This window comes from Caenorhabditis remanei, chromosome I (assembly GCF_010183535.1).
Source record: "Caenorhabditis remanei strain PX506 chromosome I, whole genome shotgun sequence".
Taxonomy (NCBI): domain Eukaryota; kingdom Metazoa; phylum Nematoda; class Chromadorea; order Rhabditida; family Rhabditidae; genus Caenorhabditis; species Caenorhabditis remanei.
Genome location: NC_071328.1, coordinates 7,052,984 through 7,077,624, shown reverse-complemented (window position 1 = coordinate 7,077,624; position 24,641 = coordinate 7,052,984). Strand labels below are relative to the sequence as shown.

At 35.9% G+C, this 24,641-nt stretch overlaps 5 protein-coding genes across 5 annotated transcripts; 1 reads left to right on the top strand and 4 right to left on the bottom strand.

Moving 5' to 3' along the window:
- Positions 1-11,366: 11,366 nt before the first annotated feature.
- Positions 11,367-15,940, bottom strand: GCK72_001361 (uncharacterized protein; the record flags this gene model as incomplete). The annotated part of the gene is made up of 10 exons (XM_003105019.2): positions 11,367-11,654; positions 11,733-11,954; positions 12,060-12,320; positions 12,374-12,694; positions 12,740-12,947; positions 13,135-13,409; positions 13,732-13,941; positions 14,756-14,997; positions 15,524-15,781; positions 15,835-15,940. The coding sequence occupies 10 exons, from the start codon at positions 15,938-15,940 to the stop codon at positions 11,367-11,369; spliced, it is 2,391 nt and encodes a 796-aa protein (XP_003105067.2).
- A 693-nt stretch (positions 15,941-16,633) lies between these two features.
- GCK72_001360 (uncharacterized protein) lies at positions 16,634-17,325 on the bottom strand (the record flags this gene model as incomplete). The annotated part of the gene is made up of 3 exons (XM_003105092.2): positions 16,634-16,771; positions 16,821-17,228; positions 17,278-17,325. 3 exons carry the CDS (start codon positions 17,323-17,325, stop codon positions 16,634-16,636), a joined length of 594 nt encoding a protein of 197 aa, XP_003105140.1.
- Positions 17,326-17,977: 652 nt separating this feature from the next.
- GCK72_001359 (uncharacterized protein) lies at positions 17,978-18,715 on the bottom strand (the record flags this gene model as incomplete). The annotated part of the gene is made up of 3 exons (XM_053722931.1): positions 17,978-18,337; positions 18,383-18,495; positions 18,604-18,715. The coding sequence occupies 3 exons, from the start codon at positions 18,713-18,715 to the stop codon at positions 17,978-17,980; spliced, it is 585 nt and encodes a 194-aa protein (XP_053591576.1).
- An 828-nt stretch (positions 18,716-19,543) lies between these two features.
- On the bottom strand, positions 19,544-21,911 carry GCK72_001358 (uncharacterized protein; the record flags this gene model as incomplete). The annotated part of the gene is made up of 3 exons (XM_053722930.1): positions 19,544-19,672; positions 21,545-21,652; positions 21,876-21,911. The coding sequence occupies 3 exons, from the start codon at positions 21,909-21,911 to the stop codon at positions 19,544-19,546; spliced, it is 273 nt and encodes a 90-aa protein (XP_053591575.1).
- GCK72_001357 (uncharacterized protein) lies at positions 21,607-22,788 on the top strand (the record flags this gene model as incomplete). The annotated part of the gene is made up of 3 exons (XM_003105010.2): positions 21,607-21,686; positions 21,734-22,558; positions 22,659-22,788. The coding sequence occupies 3 exons, from the start codon at positions 21,607-21,609 to the stop codon at positions 22,786-22,788; spliced, it is 1,035 nt and encodes a 344-aa protein (XP_003105058.2).
- Positions 22,789-24,641: the final 1,853 nt, after the last annotated feature.

Below are 24,641 nucleotides of genomic sequence, written 5' to 3'. Positions count from 1 at the left end.
ATGAAATAGAAGATAGGGAAAGAAGGAGTTGAAAGGAAAGATGGGATGTTCTGATTTTGGAATATCAAGTGCATGAAAATTATAGACGAAAAAATAGACGTTTTGAGAAAGGAATCATGAAAATTATGGGGTCTCGGACGCATTTTCACAACGTCAGATTGTGAGAATGTGGTCAGACGACGAGAAAGGATTTCAGACATTTGGGAATCAGAATTTAACAAAATACCATCACATCATCAGTTTATAGACAAAAGAACAGTGACAAGAATGTTTGAACGCGTATCAAAGTATAATAATGAGAGAAAAGAAAAGTGAGAAGATATTTTATAAACATTGATTCGAGAGACACATGATTTTTTGATTTATATATGAAACATTGATGAGTCAAAAGATAACTTCTGGGCGGAGTCAATTCGATTTGGGGCGTGGCTTCGGAACAAAATAAATAAATTACGGAAAAGGGCATTACGAAATCCTTTTCGTGTCTTTTCGTGATTTGTTTTCATGAATCAGAAGCAATCAAGCCGAGAAGCTTATCTGTTCCAGAGCAAATTCTGAGAGAACTCGCAGAAGGCTAATCGAATTCACAAAATGATTTGTCTCTCACAAATCATGGTCTGATAACATTTTATCAGCTACCCCATTGGTTGATAGACTCCGCCCATTTATTACCATTCGAGAAAGTGGGCGGGGCTTATTCGTGTATATCAGATTTTTACACATTGACTTACACTTAAACTGGAGTAAAACTTTTTCCTCAAGTTTCAAGCTTTTCCATTGGCGAGGTCAAAATGTAAACATTGACGTTTCATCTGGTTATTTGAGCACAAATACCGATTTAGACACAAAACATGAGTTTTCTAGTCCGTGGGAATATTAGTAATATCTCATTATATCCAAAAATAAAAAATATAGGAATTATGAAACTGATGAAAAAGAAGAAGGGAAAGGAACAAGTGAAACATATGGTGTTTGAGAATTTGGAGGTTTGGGACCCAGTTTGATCTGTCCATACTGTATCTGACACAGATAGACTCAGTTTCCAGCAAAAGAGTAAGAACAACATCTCTTTGAACTAACCTGATATTCTTAAAACTCCGAGGAGAATTAAAATAGGAAACTTCTGTGTCGGGAAACTTCTGATAGGTGGCTAAAATGACACCGTACTTTACCTATTTATGCAATTATAAAGCTGTCAATCAAAACTTTTTGTTGGCTTCATTATAGGTAGTTCATTATCAGTTGAATATGGCGCCAGCCACTGTGAAGAATGTTCAAGGAAAGCGAAAAAAAACGAAGAAAAAAGTATAGTGATATGGTGGTAAACGGACGTGGAATTGATAATTTTTATGAGGTTTCTTGCCGGTTTTACGACAAAAAAAGACATTTTCTTGAGATAAATCATTTGTACTTTGATTATGTTACTTCTTGAAACGAATTACGGTAGCCGTTTCAGTTTATAGTCCAGATGAAGAAAGTGGAAATGAAAAATTGAATTTTCCCAAAATATACATTGAATGTGTCTATACCAAAAATCAAAAATAAACGTATCAGTTTCTGTTTCTCCTTTTTCCCTTTTGTTTTGTTGTCTCTTGAACATAAAAAAAGAAAAATGGAAACACGGAAAATTTATGAATCATAGCCCCCTTTCCCCTGAAAAAGAACCATACACATTTGAGAGAAAGATAGGGTGTGAAATTTCAAGTTGAAACAGAGAGAGGGAGAGAGAAATAAAAGAGAAAATGAGAGAACAGGAACGGATAGTAAGTAGAATCATGAAACTGATCGTGAAATGGAGTGGGACCACGAGACAGGATCCCAGAACTGAAACTTCGTGTCGTATGTTTGAAAATCAGAGTATCAGGCAACTACAAGAAAACTCATCGAACAATTCGTTAATCAATAAATGTATTTTTCGCTTGATTTCTTTGTTTTGATTGGAAAAGAGAGAATTAGAGAAAGAGAGGAAACAATTTTCAGTCAGAATTACAAAGTGTCCGAAGGGAGTGGAATTTGGTAACTCGAGACGAAACTCTATATCAACAAAAAAGTTGAAAGCTGAGAGTGAATACAACGTAGATGAGGGTCAAAGTTCGAGTCAAACGGTGGCTTTCTAAAATTAGAGATTTCAGAATTCGAGCATCGAAATAGTTCAGTGCTGTCAGAAGATCAAGAGATCAACGAAAAAGTGTAATTTTTCGGGCATTTGTTTGTGTGTTCAGGTGATTTCGAGCATTTCTTCCTCATTTTTTGATCAAAAATCTCTTTAAGCCCTGTAATATCCAAATAGGGGAATCGAAGTGCCTTTCTTTTAGTGTAAATCTATAAGAAAACTGATTTTCCAATAAGAACTGGAACGTAAACTACCAGATAGATTGAGAATCTGAAATCTCAGATGCGTCAATTTTCAAAAAGAGAAGAAGTCCCGCCTACTCTTAATAGACAGTTGTGATAAGAAGAACAAGACAACAATACGTATTTGCAACATTCAATCTTCTAGAAGCAAAAGCTTTTCGGTTGGCGTAATACTGATGGTTAAAACACAGACGAGGGGTGTCCTTGAATTGGGGAGAAATCGAGAGATGATGGGAGAATGAGACGCAGGTGGTTAGAAAAATGAAGAAAATCAGTGAGAGAAAAGAGATGATATTGATGACAGTGATGAATCTAACATGGAATGTATTTTGACTGCTACCCCTAAAGTACTGATTTTTTTTGCTCATTCAATGAGTTTTCTTGAGACAAAATGGCTCATAAAGGGTTTTCCTGTGACGTGACCTCGTTTTTGAAAAATTGAGATTTTTCAAAAATGCAATTTTTTCGAAAAATTTTTTTCATAAATGTTTTTCAGTATTTTAGCGGATTGTTCAGAAAATGGGCTTTGCACATATTTATAGCAAATTTTATGTAGTTTTTGACAAAAATATGACACTCATGAAAAAATAATTTTTTGATCCTGAAAAAGGTAAAAATGTGACACCCTCCAAAAAAAATTTTTTTTTTCGAGGTCGGCAGAGGTGACATACATATGGTAAGAAAGTACAACTTATGTGGATTATTTTTTCATAAAGCACTATAGTCGCTTCCAATTGAAAATTAAGGAAAAAATAGCTCTGAAAATTTTCATTTTTCGAAAAAATGTGACATGCAGGAAATAAGTTCGAATTTCTAATATTGTCCACGCTCCTAATCAAATTCAATAAAAATAACTATTTTCAAATTATGTTTCACTATTTTCAAAAAAGAAAGTACATCCCTGTTCACTTCTCTTGTCATAACACTCGCTCAAAAATTGCAAGTTTTCTCATGTGGAGGAAATTCAATTGTTCATAACTCCTCTAAAACTGAAGCAAACTTGCTTAAAAGCTCAGAACAACCCAATAATGACGATTGTTTCTCAAAAATCATAATTGGGCTGTTTTTCGGAAAATTATTTTTTTCGATTTTTGATAAGGGGGGACCACATGAAATTTTTCCAGAAACTTGAAAAATTTTTTTTTCGAAAACAACCAGAATTAACGGTTTTTAGCATCTATTCTTGTTTATAAACTAGTTTTGAGTTGTTTTCGAAAAAAAAAATTTTTCAAGTTTCTGGAAAAATTTCATGTGGTCCCCCCTTATCAAAAATCGAAAAAAAAAAATTTTTCCAAAAACATCCCAAGTGTAATTTTTGAAAGTTAATGATTATTTTTAAGTTGCTCTGTGTTTTTGAGCCTGTTTCCATTGGTTTCAGAGAAGTTATAAGCTGTTGAACTTTCTTCACATGGAAAAAATGGCAATCTTTGAACGAGTGTTATGACAAGAGAAGTTAACAGGGATGTGAATCATTGTTTGAAAATGGTGGAACATAATCTGAATATTGTTATTTTCATTGAAGTTGATTAGGAGCTTGAACAATATTAGAAATTCAAACTTATTTCCGACATGTCACACTTTTTTGAAAAATGAAAATTTTCAGACCAAATTTTTCCTTAATTTTCAACTGGAAGCGACTATAGTGCTATATGAAAAAATAATCCACATAAGTTGTACTTTCTTACCATATGTATGTCACCTCTGCCGACCTCGAAAAAAAAAATTTATTTTTGGAGGGTGTCACATTTTTACCTTTTTCAGGATCAAAAAATTATTTTTTCATGAGTGTCATATTTTTGTCAAAAACTACATAAAATTTGCTATAAATATGTGCAAAGCCCATTTTCTGAACAATCCGCTAAAATACTGAAAAAAATTTATGAAAAAAAATTTTCGAAAAAATTGCATTTTTGAAAAATCTCAATTTTTCAAAAACGAGGTCACGTCACAGGAAAACCCTTTATGAGCCATTTTGTCTCAAGAAAACTCATTGAATGAGCAAAAAAAATCAGTACTTTAGGGGTAGCAGTCAAAATACATTCCATGTAAGTGCGAATAACGGACACTTTTTTTGAAGGAATGCGAACTTTTTTCGGCGGAGATTAGAGAAGAATACTTTTAAAGAAAAAGAAGAGATGGAAGGGGTTCTAGATGTGATCGAATTATCAAAACTTGTCATTCTGGGTCAAGAGAAATAGAAGTGATAAAAGTTCAGATGACCTAGAAATCCAATGGTTTTTGGAGTTACAGATCAGTATTTCCATTGAAATACTTGGTCAACCCCTCCGAGATATCACTTCCTCACTTTCTTTTTCTACATTTCCCCCTCTATTTCTGTACCTCCTCGACCTCCCAAAAAACGATTCTCGAAGAAATTGAGTCGATTAGCACACAATTCCCTCCCCACTCAACTGTTTACACAACTATAACAGAGACCTCCCCCACCGAACATACGGTGAAAAATGAACCAAAAAGTCATTCGTTGTAAAAGGAATTGAGCAGATGTTTGCGGTTTTCTAGGTCACTACGCAGGCATCTGCACATGCCGACAGACAGACAGACATCTTCAGATAATCAGAATACGAATTGAATGAAATGAACAGATGAGTTGTGTGTATGTTGAATACAGAATACAGACAATAGGATAATGAGGATGAACTGAACGGGAGGTAAGGGGCAGTCAACCATGGAGACAACCGCCTGATCTGTGTTAGGATGGTCATCGGATGGAACAGGTCTTTTCCGTGGTCTAGGATCTCATTTTTAGGTACATTGATCCTTGATTAAATTAGATTTTCAAACTACATGTGTCGTCCTCAATCGACTTCGAAAGTACATATTTTGTGATCTTGGACTTGATGTGATGCAGGAATCTCATAGCTCCATGATTAAAAAAATGGAAACATTTGTTCTCATTACGACATAATTATTTACATTCAAAATTAATAAAGTGACTGACAGGGTCATGTGGTTTTCATACCACTATCACACTTCTATATATTACCATGCGCTAACTGAACTGAACAAATAAATGATATGAACTAGGAAGCAATACACGAGTGTTTCCACTGTTTACTCAGCTCTTTTTGGCCTCTTTTAAGTTGATCGAAATGTAGGTCAAATGAACTGATCGGAGTACCTGTCTACAGGATTCTAAGATTTCTAGATTACTGGGTACAACTCCGGGAAGTCACACAGAAAAAAAAGATTCTGTTAATACTTAAAACTGAAATAGTTATCAAGTTTTGGTTTGAAGTCTTCACATGTGTTCCAGCCAAGCCAAAACAAAACGAAAAATCCAATTTTTGTCCCCAAAGGCCACTTTCGCTCCCACTTTGTGACACTTGTTAAGAGAAAAATTATGAAAATAGTGCTGAAATTTTAGAAACGCAGGAAGTCAGAGACTGAAATGTACAGTCGTGTCAAAATTGAGAATAAAAAGGGGTGAGGTATGAATAGAACCGGTTAGAGACTGAGAGAGAAAGGTGTCTAATTCAGAGGTATGTGTGTTATGGATTGATTATAATTATTATTATTACAGAATAGTTGAAACTCTAGGGATCAAAGCATTCTATCTATTTTCTGACTCTCAGATGTAATGAAAAATGAAACACTAATCTGGGTGATCAGTCATGATACGAGACTTCTTGCTTTCGCAAGGAATAACTTTCTCGTCCAACATAATTTTAATTAGAATATACACACGTCCTGACTGCATAATTTTTAAAAAAAGCAAAGCGAGACAAATGAATTCATTGGCAGACAGCCAACTGTTTTGAAAGTCAGAAATTAGTAGAGGAACATATGTATTGGTAGACAGTAAATTATTTGTATTTGAGAAAAAGAAAGCGAGGGAACATTCGAGACGGGAGACAGGTTGAAGTGATTGTAAATGGAAAAGAAGAGAGTGATAGCGAGAAAAGAGGGTGAAGTGATCATAGTGTCTATTTTCTCTTTTTAACGACTTTTTGTGATTTATGAACTCTTTTGGAAATAAGAGAAGAGAGGACAAAATTCATTCCAAAAAAACTAATCGTGGTTTTGTTCAGAAGCTGGAAAAATATGGGTGGAAGTCGAAAAGAGAAATGGCTCAATCTTTCAAAAAATTGCCTCTTTTCCATAAGTAGCTTATTCAAAACACACATTTTGTTTGGCAGATTAGAGCCCTCACGACTTAAGTAGGCTCATCTTCTAAACTGATACAATGTGTGGATCATTGTCGCCTCTCTCTAATGAACTTAATTTATCTGAAACAAAAAATTTGGTGACCATACCGTGTTTGAAATAATGAATGATCCTATATGGAATATGTTTCCAATAACTATGTATCTTAAAATGCATCATGATTACTGGATGTTCTTTCTTAGAGTGTAACTCTGAAAATGAATCAAAATGTAAGATTGAAAGACCCCTAGAGAGATGAGGGACTGATACTTCTATATTAATTCGTCTTGAGTCACAAACCACGGAATACTTCATAACTTTTATTATTGATGAATCACAAAAAACTAGTGATTACTTGAAAGAACACCATAATTATAAGTTAAACTGAAAGGAAAGCAGATTTGGTTATTAGAAATTTAAAGCTCACTATCAGATTAGGATGATCACAGAAATTGTGATTGGCAGTGTATGGGAATGTCATGGCTTCAAATTATTTGGCCTTCAGATCTATACAATGCTAGAAATAAGAGACCAAAGTACACAGGATTACTATAGAAAAAACTTGCCTACTGGTCCCCGAAAATAGTCAAGGGACAACAAATTAGGTGACTTTACTTTTTGCACTTTTACTCTCTCGAAATTGCAAATTTTATTTTATTTTTGCAGCCATCGTGTAGTACAAAAAATAGCTTTCAATCAGTGAAATGTGAATGTGGGCACGCTGGCTACTTTTGTAGTAGTACTGTAGCAATTCGTGAACTAAAATATTTTTTCTAGACAAATACTTAGAGATACTTGGCATTGATACTTAACATTGATTACGCATAGCTTGAAATAAAGAGAAAATCTCACAAAATCAGAGTACAAAAAAACCAGAAAGTTTGGAAATCAACCGAATGACCGAACGAAAACTACGATTGACAGCCCAACGACGAAAACTCCAAAACCATTGAACACGAGATTCTGGTCTTTTCTTCTTGTAATTGTTTTGTAATTTATGTTTTACATTTCTCCCACAAAAGAAGCCTTTTCCCAAGTACACCGCCCATATAAGAAACTGAAATGATATCACTTTGTTCTTTCTGATTCCACATGAATACACCCTCACAATTAAATTACTTAATTAGTAGAAGTATGATTTAATTAAGCATGAAAAGTGTGATTTGGTTTTATTTATTTTTATTTTTCAGGTAACTTGAAATAGGTCGTCATTCATAAACAATGTGCAGAGGTCTTAGTTTTCAGATAAATCTACAGAAGAACCGATTTTCAAAAAAACAAGGATCTGTTGACTGATTATATTGAAATTCCAGAATTACTTCCGCATTTCGAAAACATCTGAAGATAAACAAAAGAACGATACGTGTCATCATTTTGAGAGAATTGGGATTTAAATTAGGTTTATTTCTTCCGGTTTCTCTCTGAAATTCGGAGAAAAACAACACACTTCAATGAGAAGAAAATGAAATTGAAACGGATTTATCTTTTGAGAAAATAGTTACAGTTTAAGTAACTAAAATGAAAACAGTTCGGAAGGCGAGAATGAGACGTAGAAAAATAGAAAACCAAATTTTTGAAATATTGAGAAATTGAATCATACAGAAACCAGAAAACTGGACGCTCTGGGCGAGCTGATTTGCTTTTTCCGGGATTCTGAGAGAGGGAAAACGAGAGACTAATGAGGGATACGAAGATGCAGAGAACGAACTATAATAGTTGTTCGAGAGGAGTTCACGAGATGGATTGGAGGAAATCAGGATGTCTTAGTATTCAAATGGAGCGTTGTTGATTCGAGAAAGTGTTTTATTATAGAGAGGAAATTTTGGTACGAAGTGAGAAAAGCACGTTGGCAATATTCGAAAACAAAGAGCGGAGATACAAAATTATTATCTCTTATTCCGAATGACGCATGTTGAAACTGAAAATGAGCTGAAGAAGGTTTGATCGAATTCGTGCAAAGAATACAAATGCATGCATTTTTCTGATGAATCAGAATACAATGCGTATCTGAATTTCGAAAAATATTCATATGTATTTTGCTTTGGAATATAAACAAAACAAGTTGATCAATCATTGAACTGAGAAGAAACGGTTCAAATGCTACATGAATCATTTTGCAACAATTCGTTTTTAACAGCCACCGTATAGAATGCTCTTTCTATGGAAGTTTTAGAATATTTCTCAGCAGAATTCCAGTCTTCAAGTGTTTCTTCGTTTTAAGAAAATTGGGAATTCACGACAAAAAGTTCGAAGAAAAGTGCTAGTTTTTTTGGGTGGAATGCCTACTAAAATTGAGTTCTCCACTAGGCTATTTGATGGCAGAGTAGTTTAGTTTTGGTCGGGACAACACAGAAAAAAAACGGGAAAAAGAACCAAATTGTTGGAATGGCGGAGATGAGAAGACGGACGGAAAAAAGGAGAAAAAGAGGGTGGAAGAAGATGAAAAGATGAGGAAAAGAAGAAGAAGAAGTAGAAGACGTTGAATGACTTGAATCCGGATTTTTATGTATGAGGGAAGAAAATGAAGAGAGAAAGAGATCAATTACTTACTTATTTGATGAATGAGTGAAACATTTGTGTTGAGTTTTAATTTAGAATTAGAAAAGAGCTAGAAGGAACTAAATGGTGGGGAAAATGGAAGACGGAGGAGTTACGATTAGAAAAATAACAGTGCTCCAAAGGTAGATGGTCCAAAGGCAGGTAAATGAAATGACATTTGTCTAACAGCTAATCCACTAACAAATATTTCCCTCTACCAACGATGCCACTTGGTTCAAGACATTTGGGGTTGCTTTTTTCGATCACCAAGAGCCAGCCAAAAGATCTCTCTGAACTTTTAAAAGTTGTATGACAAGCCCAAAAACTTCTTCTCAACAGAAGAGAAAAACGAAGAAAAAAAGACAAAATTGATTGTGTTTTGCTCCAACTCCTCCTCCCTTTCTCTTCTCTTTTTCGGAGCAAAAAGTGTCTAATTTTGTAGAGAAAAAGGGACCATTGACCAGCCACATGTGCAACATTTCTTCTTTTTCTCTCAACTCTCTTTTTATATTTCTTCTCTCTTCCCCCATTTCATTTACTAATTGTTGAGAGTATGTGCACATTCTAAACGATTCGTTGCTAATGAGATGATGAGAAATTTGAGAAAAAAGGAAGAGGTGGGTGGATATTAGAACCTTTTTCTTCCGATAAGTTTTCTGAAAAACAGATTCAAAAACAGAAGAAGAAGAAGAAGAAGAAAGAAGCAGTGGCTTCTTGTTTTCCGTTTTCTATTCTGTGAGGATTTGAACAGTTTCAGAAAGTTAGGTTATTGAACATATCTGAATGTATTCGAAGGCGTAGTGACGGGAGACACCTAAATGAAATGGTAATCACCGTAAACCAAATGAAAAAAGGGAAGAATTCAATGTCGAATAGATAAAAGAAAACCCCAAAAAGTAGTTAATGCGGTATAAAGAAGAAGAGTGGAGAAGAGATTCAGAAATGTTTCTTCTATAAGACACTTCTGATTTTTGTTTACTCTCTGAATAAATACTGTTATAGCTATAATGTGGGATCAGTTCTGAATCAAAAACCCAGAAAGTATTTTATGAATCCTCTCAATAACATTTTTTTAATTTCTATGGTTTTCTCTTCTCAATATACTGAAATTTATGAGTAACTGAGCATCCGACATTGAAAAGTTCGGCCAACTTTTGAAAATTATGTCAAAAATTCCAGAACCTTCTTCTAAATTACCTGAATATCTACTTTCTACTCAATAAGAGAATAGTAAGAATCGAAAAATCGAAAGTCGAAGAAACGGGAGGAGGAAAACCGAAATAAATGAATGAATGAATAGAAATAAGATGGAAGTGAGTGAGATAGTGTGAGGAGTGGAGAGACGCAGAGAGAGAAAGAAAGAGGGATTCATGGAACACGAAAAGAAGAAGAAGAAGAAGCAAATGACCGGTCGTCCATTTTGTGAGCATTGGAAGGGGGTCCCGTATCTTTTGCACTTCGAGAGAGACAGCTTGATGAATGATTCGAATGTTTATTTGTTATTTGAGATTTTGATCTCTCTTGCAAAAAGTGGGCGTGGCTTAGGACTTGATTCGGAAATTCGAACTCCTTCTGAAATTCTGATCAAAAATTTCGATGTTGATACGTGCTTTCCATTTCTTTTTTTCAATTCTTCAGTATATAATTTTTGAAAAATTTCCCGTCAGAGACTTTCTAAGGCGGTGTCACATACTTTGATTGTCTTTTTAGTTTCTAATTTTATACATGATGATTTGAAATTATTTAAACAGCTTACTTTTATTTTTAAGATTTTATTGAAATTTCTAATCGGAATCAAAAAATTACTTTTGATGTGGTACTGTATATGGGTAAAAAAGGCATCCGGCGCAATGTGGAACTAAAGAAAATTAAAGTGGAACCATATCGAAAATAAGGCAGCTATAGAAATGGGAGCAAGTATAAAAAGAATACAGAAATTACAAGCAAAGTGGGGGGAAAGAGGACTTTCGAATTTTTGCAAAGGAGGTTTTTTGCTAAAGTTTTCACTTTCAAAATGTCATAATTTTCTGCCAATTTTTCACTTGTCCCCTCGAAAAAAAACCGTAAGTTCTCTAGACGAAGCAAATCTACTACAAATCAAGTGTATAAGTACATACCCAGAACAAAAAAGAAAGAACAATGACGAGTCTAAGAGAGACAAAAATATCACAACACGAATGGGAAGTTTATCACAAAGAATGGGACAGTTTTGATTAGAATTCATATGAAGGAATACAAAGACAAAATAAGAAAAGTGGTGAAAGGTAGAGGAAAACATTGAAAGTTCGAAACTTTCAGCACTCTTCCTTCTACTCATTTCCGAATCCTTCCGTCATCTCAATAGCCATACTCAACTTTTCACAAAGTTGTTCATAAGATCTATAAGGCGGAAGGTCGAGTCGATTGAAGCATGTATGTGATCTTGGGAGCCAATTCTCTTTTCCAACACGTTCAATACAGAAAAGTTGTGGACCTGTGGAACCCATGAGTTCAGAGAAACCACCAACTGGAACTCTGCAAGTTCCGGTGACGAATTGGAGGAGACGAGCACGTTTCTCCTGATCGAGACTCCGAACCCATTGCCAGAACCAAGTGACCTAAAAAAGATCAAGACTAGAAAACATATAAAATAGAAAGTTGGAAGAAAAGTGGCTGCGCTCGTTTTCATGCCTCACCTGTTTAGATTGTGGTGCGTAATGTCTGTACACAGTATTTCTTTGCCAATCATCAACATCTACATCTTGCATTCCACAGAGCAGCAGTTCGAGTTCTCTTTCATCAAAGTATTGCATCCATTCCAGTGGGAAAACTGAGTTGAAACCGGTGAAGAACGCTTTCGTTTGTTGCTCGACGCCCCTGTTGAACCGCCATTCAACTAGCAATTCAATATATTCCAACTGAAAGAAAAAATAATTAACAATAGGTTGAAGGCGTGATGAAAGTTTCAATTTCTCAAACTTTGAAATTTTATCCAGATAAATATAATTTTTGTATATGCATACCTTATTAGCTTCAGTAACCGCCATGTCTGTTCCTCCTTCCTTCAACTCATATGTTTTCAGTTCTCCAAGTAATTCATAATCGGCAACAAAATATAATTCCATATCGCATTCGTCAATGTTGTTATCCTTGATCCACATCAATGAATTATAAATTTCAGAATCCACTTGTTCAATATCTTTTAATACTATTTTTTTATTCAACATCTTCTTATAGAATGGCATTGTGAAACCGCTGTAGATGAATTTCCCGTGGAATAGAGCCTGCACAGAAAGAATTGAATTTCAAGTTTCAAATTTCGAATACTACAACTTACCATGGCAATAAATCGTCCAATATACTCGAAATATTTCAAGTGATCCGGATTAACGAAAGATGCCGGATTGATTTGAAGACTATAATTGTTATTACCAGCATACATAAACAAGCAATACATTGGATTGAGGACTTCATGAGATAAAAGGAAGAACCATTCTCTTGCCACACCACCGTAATCCAATCCTTCTTCACCACGGAATTGAATATAGAGACGTCGGCGGAGATCAACAGCATTTTTTCGCATTATTTCTTGGAATGAATCTTCGAATACATTGTTACGGGATACGGTGATTTTTACATGATTTGGTACACTGTTCGACTGAAAAAACTACTTTGAAAATAACGATTTCATACAATGGCTTACCAAACACAAATATCTGAATTGAGCAATTTTCCATCTGAAACTCTTTTCCATCGCCATTTGTACACCAACAACTCCTAATGGTCCAACAGGTTTTCCGGTTCTCGGATCATTGTAAGTAGTAGTTTTAGAGTGATGATCAATGAAAAATGGTACTCCTTGCTCGGTGAATCTCATTTCCCAACCGTCTGGAAGTGGTTGATCGGATCCACTGAAAATAAGTAGAGTTTTGAACATAACTGGAAAAAGCTCATGATTCCGAAACTAGTACCGAATTTGGGTATATATCTGGATACTATTTTTCTCGTCAAAAAACTCTTTTAAGCTAAACATTTTAAAACGGCACTGCCTATCACTTTCACTCAAATTTTGCTTACTCGATTTCATTACTGGCTTACCCCTGAGTTCTAGGATCTTCCCATTGCGTTGTTCTGTTCACATGGTTCACAAAATACATGCGCCCGGTGTTTGGATCCTGTCTCTTCTCCCATCCTTCAGGAAGTGGTCCCAACGGATCATCAGCACTAAAATTGTTTTGTTGTAGAAGGAATCGTTGTTCCCATTGAATCATTGCTTGGTCTCTTCCAGATTGCCATTGTTCGTGTGCCTCTAGCATATCCGCTGTTGGGCGTTGCCACGTTGTAGTACGTGTGTTATGGTCAACATAATATACCTGAAAACCGGAATATTTCACACAAATATTTCCTTCTCAAAAATTTGCGATTTTGAAAAAGAAAACACCTGCTTCGTACTAGACTACGGTGGCGACATGAGTTTTCTATAATTAAATGTCTTTCTCTGAGTTTAGAAATCAGAACCAGAGCCAAGAAAATGATGACATTTCAGTAAATCCAAAATGAATCATTGTGGAAAAACTATGCAAACTTTCATCATAGTTGAATACAATTCAGAAGTTTGTTTACCAGAACTTTTAAAAATTGATTTTAAAATATTAAAATTAATGTTTAAAAAAAATATATTTTAGATCTACTCACTCTTCCCCTAGGATCTCTTCTCATTTCCCATCCCTGCGGGAGTGGTTGTGTCGATGGCCTTTCCCACGTAGTAGATTTTGTTGTATGATCCACGTAGTACTTCCGTCCATATTGATCAAATCTCATTTCCCATCCTTCAGGTAATGCTTCTTCTGGTGTTGTTCCAGTTGTTGTACCACCTCCAGACGTATTTGCCCCTGCTACTCCATTCTGCAAATTAAATGTAAATAATGGACCTATTCTGGGGTAGCAAAAAATAGTTTTTTGCTTATTTTTTGCTATTCAGAAAGTAGCAAAAAAAGCAAAAAACTCCTGGTTTGGAGGCATTTTTTGCTTGACCTTTTCTAGGCCAGCCCGCGGTTTTCTAGGCCATGTGTAGATTTACGGGAGATTTTTTTGCGATTTTTTCAGCATTCATGTACTTTATCGCTACTTTTGAACTGAATTCGTAATTTTATTGATTTATTCCATACTTTGTAAACGTTAAATGATTTTTTTCCGAACTTTGCTGAAAAAATCCCAAAAAAATCTCCCGTAAATCTACACCAAACACAGGTCTTGCAGCGAATGGCCTAGAAAAGGGCGGGCTGGCCTAGAAAAGGTCAAGCAAAAAATGTCTCCAAACCAGGAGTTTTTTGCTTTTTTTGCTACTTTCTGAATAGCAAAAAATAAGCAAAAAACTATTTTTTGCTACCCCAGAATAGGTCCATAAAATGGAAAGAGGGAAAAGGAACGAGAGTTGGACTACATGTTTGTGTTCACACATATGTTTTATTTATGTTTGTAGCCAAAAAGAAATGTGAAAACCTTCCTAAATCATGTATACAAACTTGAAAACAATATGAGATTGTTGGCTTACAGACTCTGAATATTCCAAAAGGTCAGGGACCAGTCAAAAGCAGCCTGAACTGCAAAAAACGAAGTTCGTTGTTTTTGAATTACTCGGTTTTTAACTAATTAAAAAAAAATGAAAAAACGTGGTGTTGTTTGAGTGTTACGAGACTAGAATTTTCGGTTTTCTTACCGCTGGTACAGCCAATGTATCCCTTTTTGCTGTAGCAGGTCTTCTTCCACCGGAAGAAGCAGAAGCTGTTGGTACAACACCATTAGATGTTGATGCTTCAGAACTTGCAGACACAGCAGTTTCAGCTCTCTGCCCAGCACTCCTCCGCTTTCTTTCCGCGTAACCCGAGAAAATTACATTGAGAGTTCCCATTTTAGAAGAGTCTTTTGCCAGAAGAGAAATGTTGTTGATGTCCGCTTTAACTAAAAACAAAAATAATAAGAAAGAAGTGTAAAATTAGGCCCTCGTCATATGAGTTGCTTGTTGCGCATAACAGCAAAATTATATATTTTCAGTGAATGTTCACCAGAAATTTATTTTTGAGAATTCATCTGAAATTGTTTTTCTCACGTGTTCTTTAACATTTTCTATAATCCTACCACATTATTGTCGAAATAAAAAAAGTGATACCCGGTGTTTGCGGACTCAATGCTAATTTTTAATAATTTTGCATTGAGTCCGCAAACACCCGGGTATCACTTTTTTTATTTCGACAATATGATTGCTTTTATTTACGTCGAGAGAATCTGGTTGTATTCTTTAAGTCTTGACGAGGTGTCAAATGGCTGTGAAACACAATAAATTTTAAAATAAACCCCAAAGTTAGTTTTTTAAAAAGTGACATTTTTGTTTCGACTCATAATTAAGTTGAGGGCACATAGTTTCTCTACCAATGCTCTACACAGCAAATCATGTTCGCAACTATTTGAATTTCGTCAGAAAACTCACACTCTCCGTTTTCCGTTTTTCCAACATTAGCCAACTTTATTTTTGCCATTCCAAGACACGTATCTTCAAAAAGTTTTGCCTTTTGCAGTAGTCGAAAAGACAGTGTTGATGTTTCATTTGCATGAACATTCAGATGTTCGTTCCACTCAGGCGCCGACGTCTTCTTCTTCACCGTCGTCTTTTTTGGCGCGGCTGATGACGTGTCACTCGTGATTTCGACATAACAGTCGCATGGTTTTGTAAACGAAGCGTTGACAACTGAGGGAGAATTGATTATTACACAACATGAAATAGAAATATTGATCTAATACCTTTTACTGTAACTTTAGATGGTTTTGCTGACCCGTTTTGTGATGCTGATGAAGTTCCATTACTTCCGGAACTACTCGGCTGCTGGGATGGTTCATTACGAGCCATTCGATCATGAACAATGGCTGAAATTTCGAAACTTCAGCTCCTTCTCTGACGTCACAGCATAAGCATAAATCATAAAAAAGTAAAGTCACGCGATACTCGGTTTAATGGACAATATTACTATGAATGAGATATCAATTAGCACTTCAGGGTTTGTAGATGCGCTGGTTACAATATGGACATAAAATTTTCAGAAAAAAAAACTGGAAAAATCTATAACAGCTCTCGGGAACTTGCGGGTAGCTGCTGGTTTGATGCGTTTTGTCATAAGACCTGCACATCTAACGCAGCTGTGCCCGCGCATTCAAACGTGTTTGTTGGGGCGCGCTTGCCTGGTGAAATGAGTCTTTCCTCGCTGTCTCACATGCGATTACCATTGATGTTTGCTGTACGAAAAGAAACTGGAATTGATAAACGAATGATAAAAATGATAGCAGTGATGAATCACCAGCGTTTGAGTAACGACTGCAGTGCAACTCAATTGATAGGGTTTTGTTACAATGAAGTAACCAATTTCTAAAGGGGATTCTGTGTATAGTACGTTTTCTGAAGTTCTAACAGATGCGTTTTCGAAAAAATCTGCAAAGAAAAAATAACAGGAGTAAAGTTCGATAAACTTTTACTTAGAACGGAAAACGGGATAAGCAAGAGATACAACGGATAACAAGAGTATCTGCAAGGTCATCAGGAAACAAGCTACATGGTGAGGCTCATGATGGCATTGACGATATCATTGTCGGCTTCCTTAAGCGCCCTGATAGCCTTATTACGTGTGGTGTTGGCTTGGGAGATTACGAGCTCGATGTCCTTCTCCTCGATTCCGGCGGAATCCTCCTGTAAGAAAAGAAATAAATACACTGAACTAAAAACTAGAAAGGTTTACTTCAAGATCCTCATTGTCGTCCTCTTCAACGGTCTTGAGTTGTGGTGCCTCGCGTGTTGGCTTCATGTTCTCAATAGCCGACATCTGAGCATGTTGAGTGAGATCCTCAATCTTGGCCTCTCCGAAGATAATGTAGGTGTCAGACCCTGGGCTCTTGAACACGTCTGGCTTGTTGATTACAAAGAGAATGTTCTTCGATTTGCGAATGCAGACGCGGGAGACCCCGGTAACTTGCTTGAGTCCAAGCTTGGAGAAAAGCTTGCGAGCCTTCTTCTCGGAGCGACTCTGCTTAGCCTGCTTGTCGATGTGATCTCCGAGTCCGGCAGCCTCAGCCACACGTCTTTGCTCCTCTGTAAGCTCATGCTCAAGAGCCTCGTTGTCGGAGTCGTTGTCAGAGTCCACTTGTGGCTGCAACCAAAATTACATAATTAATGTACTAGTCTCATGAAAGACTAACCTCCTTAACGTCCTTCTCGTTGTTGCGAGTCTCGGTGCTTCCGGTCATTGTTTAATATGGGAACCCTGAAAATATTACGAATTATTGTGAATCCATTGGTAAATTCGAGATGTAAGATAGAAAACAGACATCGAAGAGAATATTCTTCGAACACCATTAATTTCAATATTACCTAATTTTTAAAAACAAAAAAAAAGAATTTTTGGCACGGAGAATACGCGAGTACTCTATTTTTTCGGTGAGTTCAAAACGGCCGAATTCGTAATCTTTTGATTGTCGTTAAAAAACGAACAGACTTTGAAAAATTAAAAAAAATCGCGCAAAATTTGTGAAACTTCTCTAGAAGAAACGACGGATGTTTCCACTTTACTACATGTCCTGCACATCTAACTGATGCCGCGCAGTTCAAACGAGAACAGTAGAGCACGCTTTCCTACTCTACCCTCTTTTTTTACGACCGCGGCCATGAACATTTTCAGACAGAAAGTCGATTTTGAAGCCGTCTTTCTGATGAATTCGGTCCTTCTAACGTGAATTTCCGATGTGAAAGTAGGTTTATTATGATAAACTCAACGGTAAAACATATAGATTAAAATTAGAATATCACAATTATTAATACAGAAAGATTGAAAAAGGTTATCTACAGAAAATTAAACTTAAACTGAAAAAATCGAGAATAATAACGTTATTGTTGAAAATGTTACGAATTCCTCTTCCGTTTTTTGCTCATACTTTTATTGTCCTGCCGTAACCACCGATCAATATCATCTTTACATCGCTTTCCTTCTAAAAACACTTTGATCTCAAGACCATCAAAACGATCTCCTTTCGTTCTTTGATTCGCCGAACTTGAAATGATCCCTCCCAGCCGTTGAGTGACCGTAGAGAGCAGGCACCGGGCCAGGTTCAGTGCACCGTCTGGATTTTGCTTTTTTGTCAGGTAGCATAACTGCATTCCGTTTGTATAGAACTGTTGTTGCATTCGAGAAAGATTAACATTCCGAGCATCGGCATTGAGAACACCTTGCATATTCACACTATACGCTTGAGGGAGATGGATCTGAGATGAAATTACATTTTTGAATGATGATTCGTAGAATCTCACCGTCACAGGGGTTTTTATGATATCAGGATTCAGAAGCCAGAGAGGGGTATCGACACCATATCCCTCCGCATTCTGAGTAGGCTTCACGATACCGACCATTTCTTGGAAAAAATCTGAAACATTTGGAAATTTGTTTTTGTTCAGACAAGTAATTTCTCCCAATTTCGGCAACTTGGTAAAAAAAAAAGTCGGGACGGATGTTTTTGCAAAAAATTTTGTACCTGGATTGAGTTCGCCAATTTCAAATGTGCACGACGTGGATTCCGAGCTCGCTATGATGTCGTCCAGATCGAAAAACTTGGATTCAACGATCTGTTTTCCCAGTCCAGCCATTACCTTAAAATAACTTTTACTTTAATATTTATAACGAAAATTTAGAAAAAATACAATACGTTGTATAGACTGGCAGTTTTATTTCTACTGGGAAAAGAATACGAAATAATTTTTCAGAAACGACAGGCAATGAAATTGTGAAAAGACAAGACCCGAAGGCATTATAACAGAAACACTGTCGATTGCATTTACCTATGGGATTATTACATGTCAAAGTGTGCTACGTATCTTTCCTTATTCACGAACGGCGAACAATGTACTTTCTTCTCATTTTTCCAAATTTCTCTCCCTTTTTTGACAACTATTCCATTTTCTACATAAGCATGTAGAAAAATGCTGTCAGACCAACTCTAAACTGAGATTTGTAAAAAAACAATTTCTCGACACTCGTAAATAAAGAAAAACTGGAATAAAATACACTTTTACAAGTCATAAATAGCCCCATTAAAGTGGAAAAATGTTATTTTTAACTGGTAGATATATATTAAAGACGAAGGAGCCAATAAACGAGGCAGAAAAATTGACAGATCGGAAACATCGAATTTGACACTTCCGCGAAAATTTCCCGCTGGGTACGCAAACACTGTCACGTCAAAATGCAGAGATTCGGAAAACGTTCTTCATTTTTTGTGCGCATAAAACTGGTTCCTTTCTGAAACGAAAAAAATCAAGATGAAACTTCATAAGTTGATAAAATAAATATTTATTCAAAATGCAATATATATTTCACAGGTTGTACAAGAGCTTTCACAGTTTTTACAGCAAATTTCAGGAATACAAGCAAAGTTATCAATGGTTCAGTGTATTTTCCAAGAAGTACGTATTTATTTATTTCTTTCCGAATCCCGCACATGGGTTAGGACATCCAGAAGTCATGCAGCAACCACCGCCTCCTCCGATACATGCGAGAGACTCATTGGTAGAGATGGCGAGAAGTACGAAGCAAATAACCATTACCTGTAAATTTACAGAGTGAGTGAAGGTCCCCTGGTTCAATTTTTGCGAACAATGAATGAGGAGATCTGATTCCATTAATGAAAAGATGGGCTTACATTACACCAGCACTAATTGATCATGACTGAATCTGTAGATATAGCTACGTTTACTTACTATAGAAGTTACTACTATAGACTAGAATGGAGCATGAATATATGCTGATTGGGTCTCCTATTCGAAATTCTATGTTTTAAAGCTTTTCATTTAATCACTGTAACTAAATTCCTTTTTTCTACAGTACATTAGATGACTTACGGTTTGGCAAATGTTTGCAACAAGTGACATTTTGTAGATTGTTGGCAAAAGAAGCTTCAGTCGGATTACTTGCCAAAATCTGGCCAGTGTGTCACTTTTATAGTGCCCATCTTCTCTGATACACCTCCAACTGTGTGAAATGAAAACTTTCAGATTTTCTGGGTCTACCAGTTTCTCACGATATTTCTCTATCTGTCATCTGTTGGAAAAGTAGATGAAGCTGATTGTGGGCGGGGCGAAGAGACCGGCGGGCGGTCCGACTGGCGGTGCACACATGCAGACACACAATCCAATAGAATATGTAACATTCTGCTGCGGTGGAGGGGAAAATCCGGATATACTTCTACTCTACACTTTTGCAAACACCAATCTCTTTTTTTCCGATAGAAACCATACCGTCAGTAAAAAAGAAAACTGAACTGGCTTTTTATGACACCACTGACTGAGAATGATTGCGTCGCTTCTCCTGCCAATAGGATTTATGCTAATTCCAACACAAAACTGTATGAATGCATCATGATCAATGTTCAAACCGGTGGAACTTACTCCCGCCGCGATGCGAAATGACTCTTCCCATCAATTCGTAAGACATCAAACTACAAAAATTATGAGAAGAAGATTCTGGAATTCAAGTGGCATTCAAAACAGTCGAAACGAGTGGAAGGGTCTAGTTTTCAGTTTAGCTTTTTCCAGAATAGAATACGGTGGGAAAGATATTCAATAGATTTTCAACTAATAACAGAAATAAAATACGTTCTCAATAGTCTCGATTCAAGGAACTCTGACGAAAACTCAATTTTTGTGGATATTATTGTTATGATTACGCATGTGTTCATAGAAAACATGGTCCAAGAACAAAGACCTTCAATATTTTACCTATTTTTATCTCCAAATTTCAAATGTCTCCGATGAAAATGAGATGACGTGACTCTTTTAGAAAATCTTCATCCAATTTTAGTAACATTTTTGGCGGCTGGTCTGTTTAATGACCGTAATATACTTGAAACTAGGAAATACGTCTCATCTTTCTGGCTGGCTCGGATCAAGATGTTCGCTGGAGTCCTTTACCAAAGTATTTTTTAATGAAGAACTAGACGAATGAGGTTTCGAACAATACGTTCTCATTTTCATTTTTCTTGTTCGTTCCGAAAGTTACGTAAGTGAAACTTTTTAGTTACATGATGTTCCCTTTCTATAGAATGTACAAATATATACACAACACACATTCTTAAATCCTTTCAAATCCCATGTGATCGGAAAAATGAGAATCGGAAACGTCCTTGGTCATCTGCTATTATTCCGACACATAAGCAAACACTTCTAATCGAAACTTTTCCGGAATAATATTCGGAAGATGGAACTTAGGTTTTGTGATATCCAGGGTCTTCAGAGCGAATTCATAATTGACTAGAATCAAATTTGATTTCAAGTGGAGAAATGAACTTTTGATTTTCTCAAAAAATGTTTATTTTGAATTCTTTCTTACTATGTTTTCTGAAATATTCATAAAATTTGTTCATCCTGATAAATAATGCATTTTGACCTTTTTCCCAGAGGCTGTTTCTGTTTGACACGTACCCATTGTAGGTATCTCATTCTCGTTGTCTCTTTATTGATTTCACCCATCACAATCTCCAAAAATGTCCCATCGATTCCCTCTTCTTTTTGTTCCACAACTCGTCTTGACTGAAATTATCAAATTCTTGAAGCCCGCTGAACTGTAAGTTTTAAAAAATAGCTATGTGAATCTCAAATAAATATTTTTAGAGTGACACTCTCTCTGTGCTCCAAAAGATGTCGAATCCTCGTAAAGATTCATAGAAAGAAATCAACGAGAGTGAGTATTCAGTTATTCAATGGACATGTTCCAAGAGTCGGTGTTTGTATCAATACAAATAATAATTCATACAATGTATTGGGATCGTTTGGAGGATACAGATTTCATTTCGAGAGTGCCAACAAGGAAAAATACAAGAAAATAGAGAATCTAGTGATATCTGGCCATATGATAACATGTGCTATCGATCAAAGAACAGGATATTTGGTGACTTTTTGGGATGATAATACTCAAGGATTGAAAATTATCACAGATTATGTGTGCAATTTGTTCCGGTCGACTGTAAGAACTGTCAGTATTGATCAGTATAGTTCGTGGATTGTTGACTGGATTAATAAAAAACAGAAATCTCCGATTAATAGAATGATCATCAATGATCATATGGATGATTTGAAGAAACCAAATCTCCTTCAAGTCCTAAGAAGTTTCAGAGGAACTGAAAAGCTTCTAATCGTTGCATCCCCACCGAAACTGTTCAAGTTTCCGTATAAGTTCGAAAAAGTTTCCACTTTAATTATTAAAAATGGATTCTGGCTTACTGTTGATAATCTGATCGATCTCGATTGTGTGAGTATGAAAATTAAAAATACAAACCTCAGCAGTCTGGAAATCAACATGTTTTTATTAAATTGGATGACAGGAAGTAGTCGATTGAGGTGTTTCCAAATCGAAGTTACACGTGGGAACTTCAATGAAGTTATTAAAGATGTCGAGCATCTTATTGAACTTTTCGAAGGAACAAGAGTATACAAATGGTGAGTTACATACTTTTCAAGTCTTTATCTCGATCCTGAGAAACCTTAAAACCTGAATCCACATTCAGTTACAAAAGCCATGACATGCTTCTTTTTTCAGGGATAATATAGCTGATATTCATTTTCACGGTGGCTACAATATTCGTAGAGATGATGGAATAACTGCAACTATAAGCGTTGGACCAAAACTAATAATTTTTGCAGTTTGGCCTGATTGGCAAAGAAAATAATATGGTTTCTTTTGTATTATATTTTTCATGGTTTTCAAACAAGTAATAATGCTTTCAATGGTTCTCAATGGGTTTCCAACAGATCACACACACATCAACAACAAGTTTTACGTCGGCACTGTATGTAAATGATACAGATAAATAAACTTAGAAGGTATATCAATGCAGAGGATTTAGAGCTGGTTCATAAATGTTTCGAAAACTTTTGAATCCAGATCACAGTGAATTCAAGAAATGTTTTCTGTCAATTTTTCAATCCTCGGGAGTTTCCAGAATATCGAAGATCTAGTCTGGAAGTCTGAAGGTTCACCAGACTCAATTGAACTAATCTTTCAGCAATTGAGAATTTTCTAGATATAAAAATAATTGAATTTCACTACTTTTGCTGGTTACTGCTTCGCCAATTAGGAATTTTAGTCAAGAAAATTAGGAATTTTAGTCAAGAAATTTCAAAAAGCCTTCTTTCATTTTTTTCCATTCCTTGACCCCTTCGGCTACAACACTTCGAATAGTCATAACTCGCTCTCCATTGGTATTAGTATCATTCTAGTTGAATGTTTGGATCTCCTCGGTTAGTTTTGATTTAAGTTTCTTTTACTGGAAATATTTACTTGAAACTCATATGTACTTAAATCATTTTTCAGTCACTCTTCCTCCTTTGTCGATATTTCAAAAAAACTTTATTCGGGACCAAATGGTATCTATTTGGCGTTCCCCTCTCCACTACAAACCCTCATCTCCAGTTTGTGCGATTGTCAAAAAGGTAACTCTTTACGGTGAACGTTCCCATAATTTCTCTTTTTACTTTCAAATTTCTCCATTTCTCCTCAAAAATAAAACGTCATTTCCTCTTTCTTCTTCTTCTCATTCCCTAGTCCTCTGATTCATTCGACCTCGTCTTGTCTTTGTCACCAATCTCTGTTTCTTTGTGTCCCTTGGTCTCCAGTAGCTCCCACTGTTCCAAATTCGAAAGAATCTGAAAAATTGAAATTTTATTTTCCAAATTGGCCACCTCAATGAATAAGTAGGACATCTTCGGTGTAGGTCTTCGAGGACGTCCGAAACGACGAAGGACGGATTTTTTCATCTCATATTCTGAAGTTTTTTATATTGTGACCTTCTCGAATAAGTTGTCGAGAATACCAAATACCCAATTTAAAATGAAGAATGATAACCTTGTACTCGTCGAGAAAAAGGAAGATCTTATTAGATATAAAGTACAGAAGAGATTGACATCTTGAGAGAAGTTGGGTCGTCTGCAGGCTTCCGAAGAGACAACTTTTTGAATTCTGCGGCTAGTCGAGGTGACAAAGGTGACAAATGAGCTGACAACTATGAGAGTATGAAAGACAGATTCAAATTCAAGATTCAAATGAGGAAAGTGTTGATTGACAGGAGAACAGAAAACGACAAAAAGGAGACATTTCGAAAGTTGACAGGTCGAAAAGTGAGAGTGACCGAGAGGGATTACTGTATTGATGAATGATCAGGTTCCCTTTCTCTTTGTATTCAAATCAAGATTTGTTGTGATTAATGAACAATCAAGGTTCTTGCAAAGTTTCGGTGTTGCCTTGATTTCACTTTTATTTTTGAATTTTTGAAGTCTTCGTTTCGTAGTTTCAAAAATACCAAGACAACCACAGCAATGAAAGACGAGTAGTTCAAAAGGTTGAAGTCAATTTTCATGAAATAGATTTCGGTATAATTAGGTCAACTGTATTTCAATTTTAGAAAATATTTGAGAAAAGGATCACATCTTATGTTAATCGATCGATCGGACTGTTTCGAAGAAATTTTTCCGAGAAATGGTTCCATTAGGGTAATGGAAAAATGAAAGAAACACGGCCTTAACT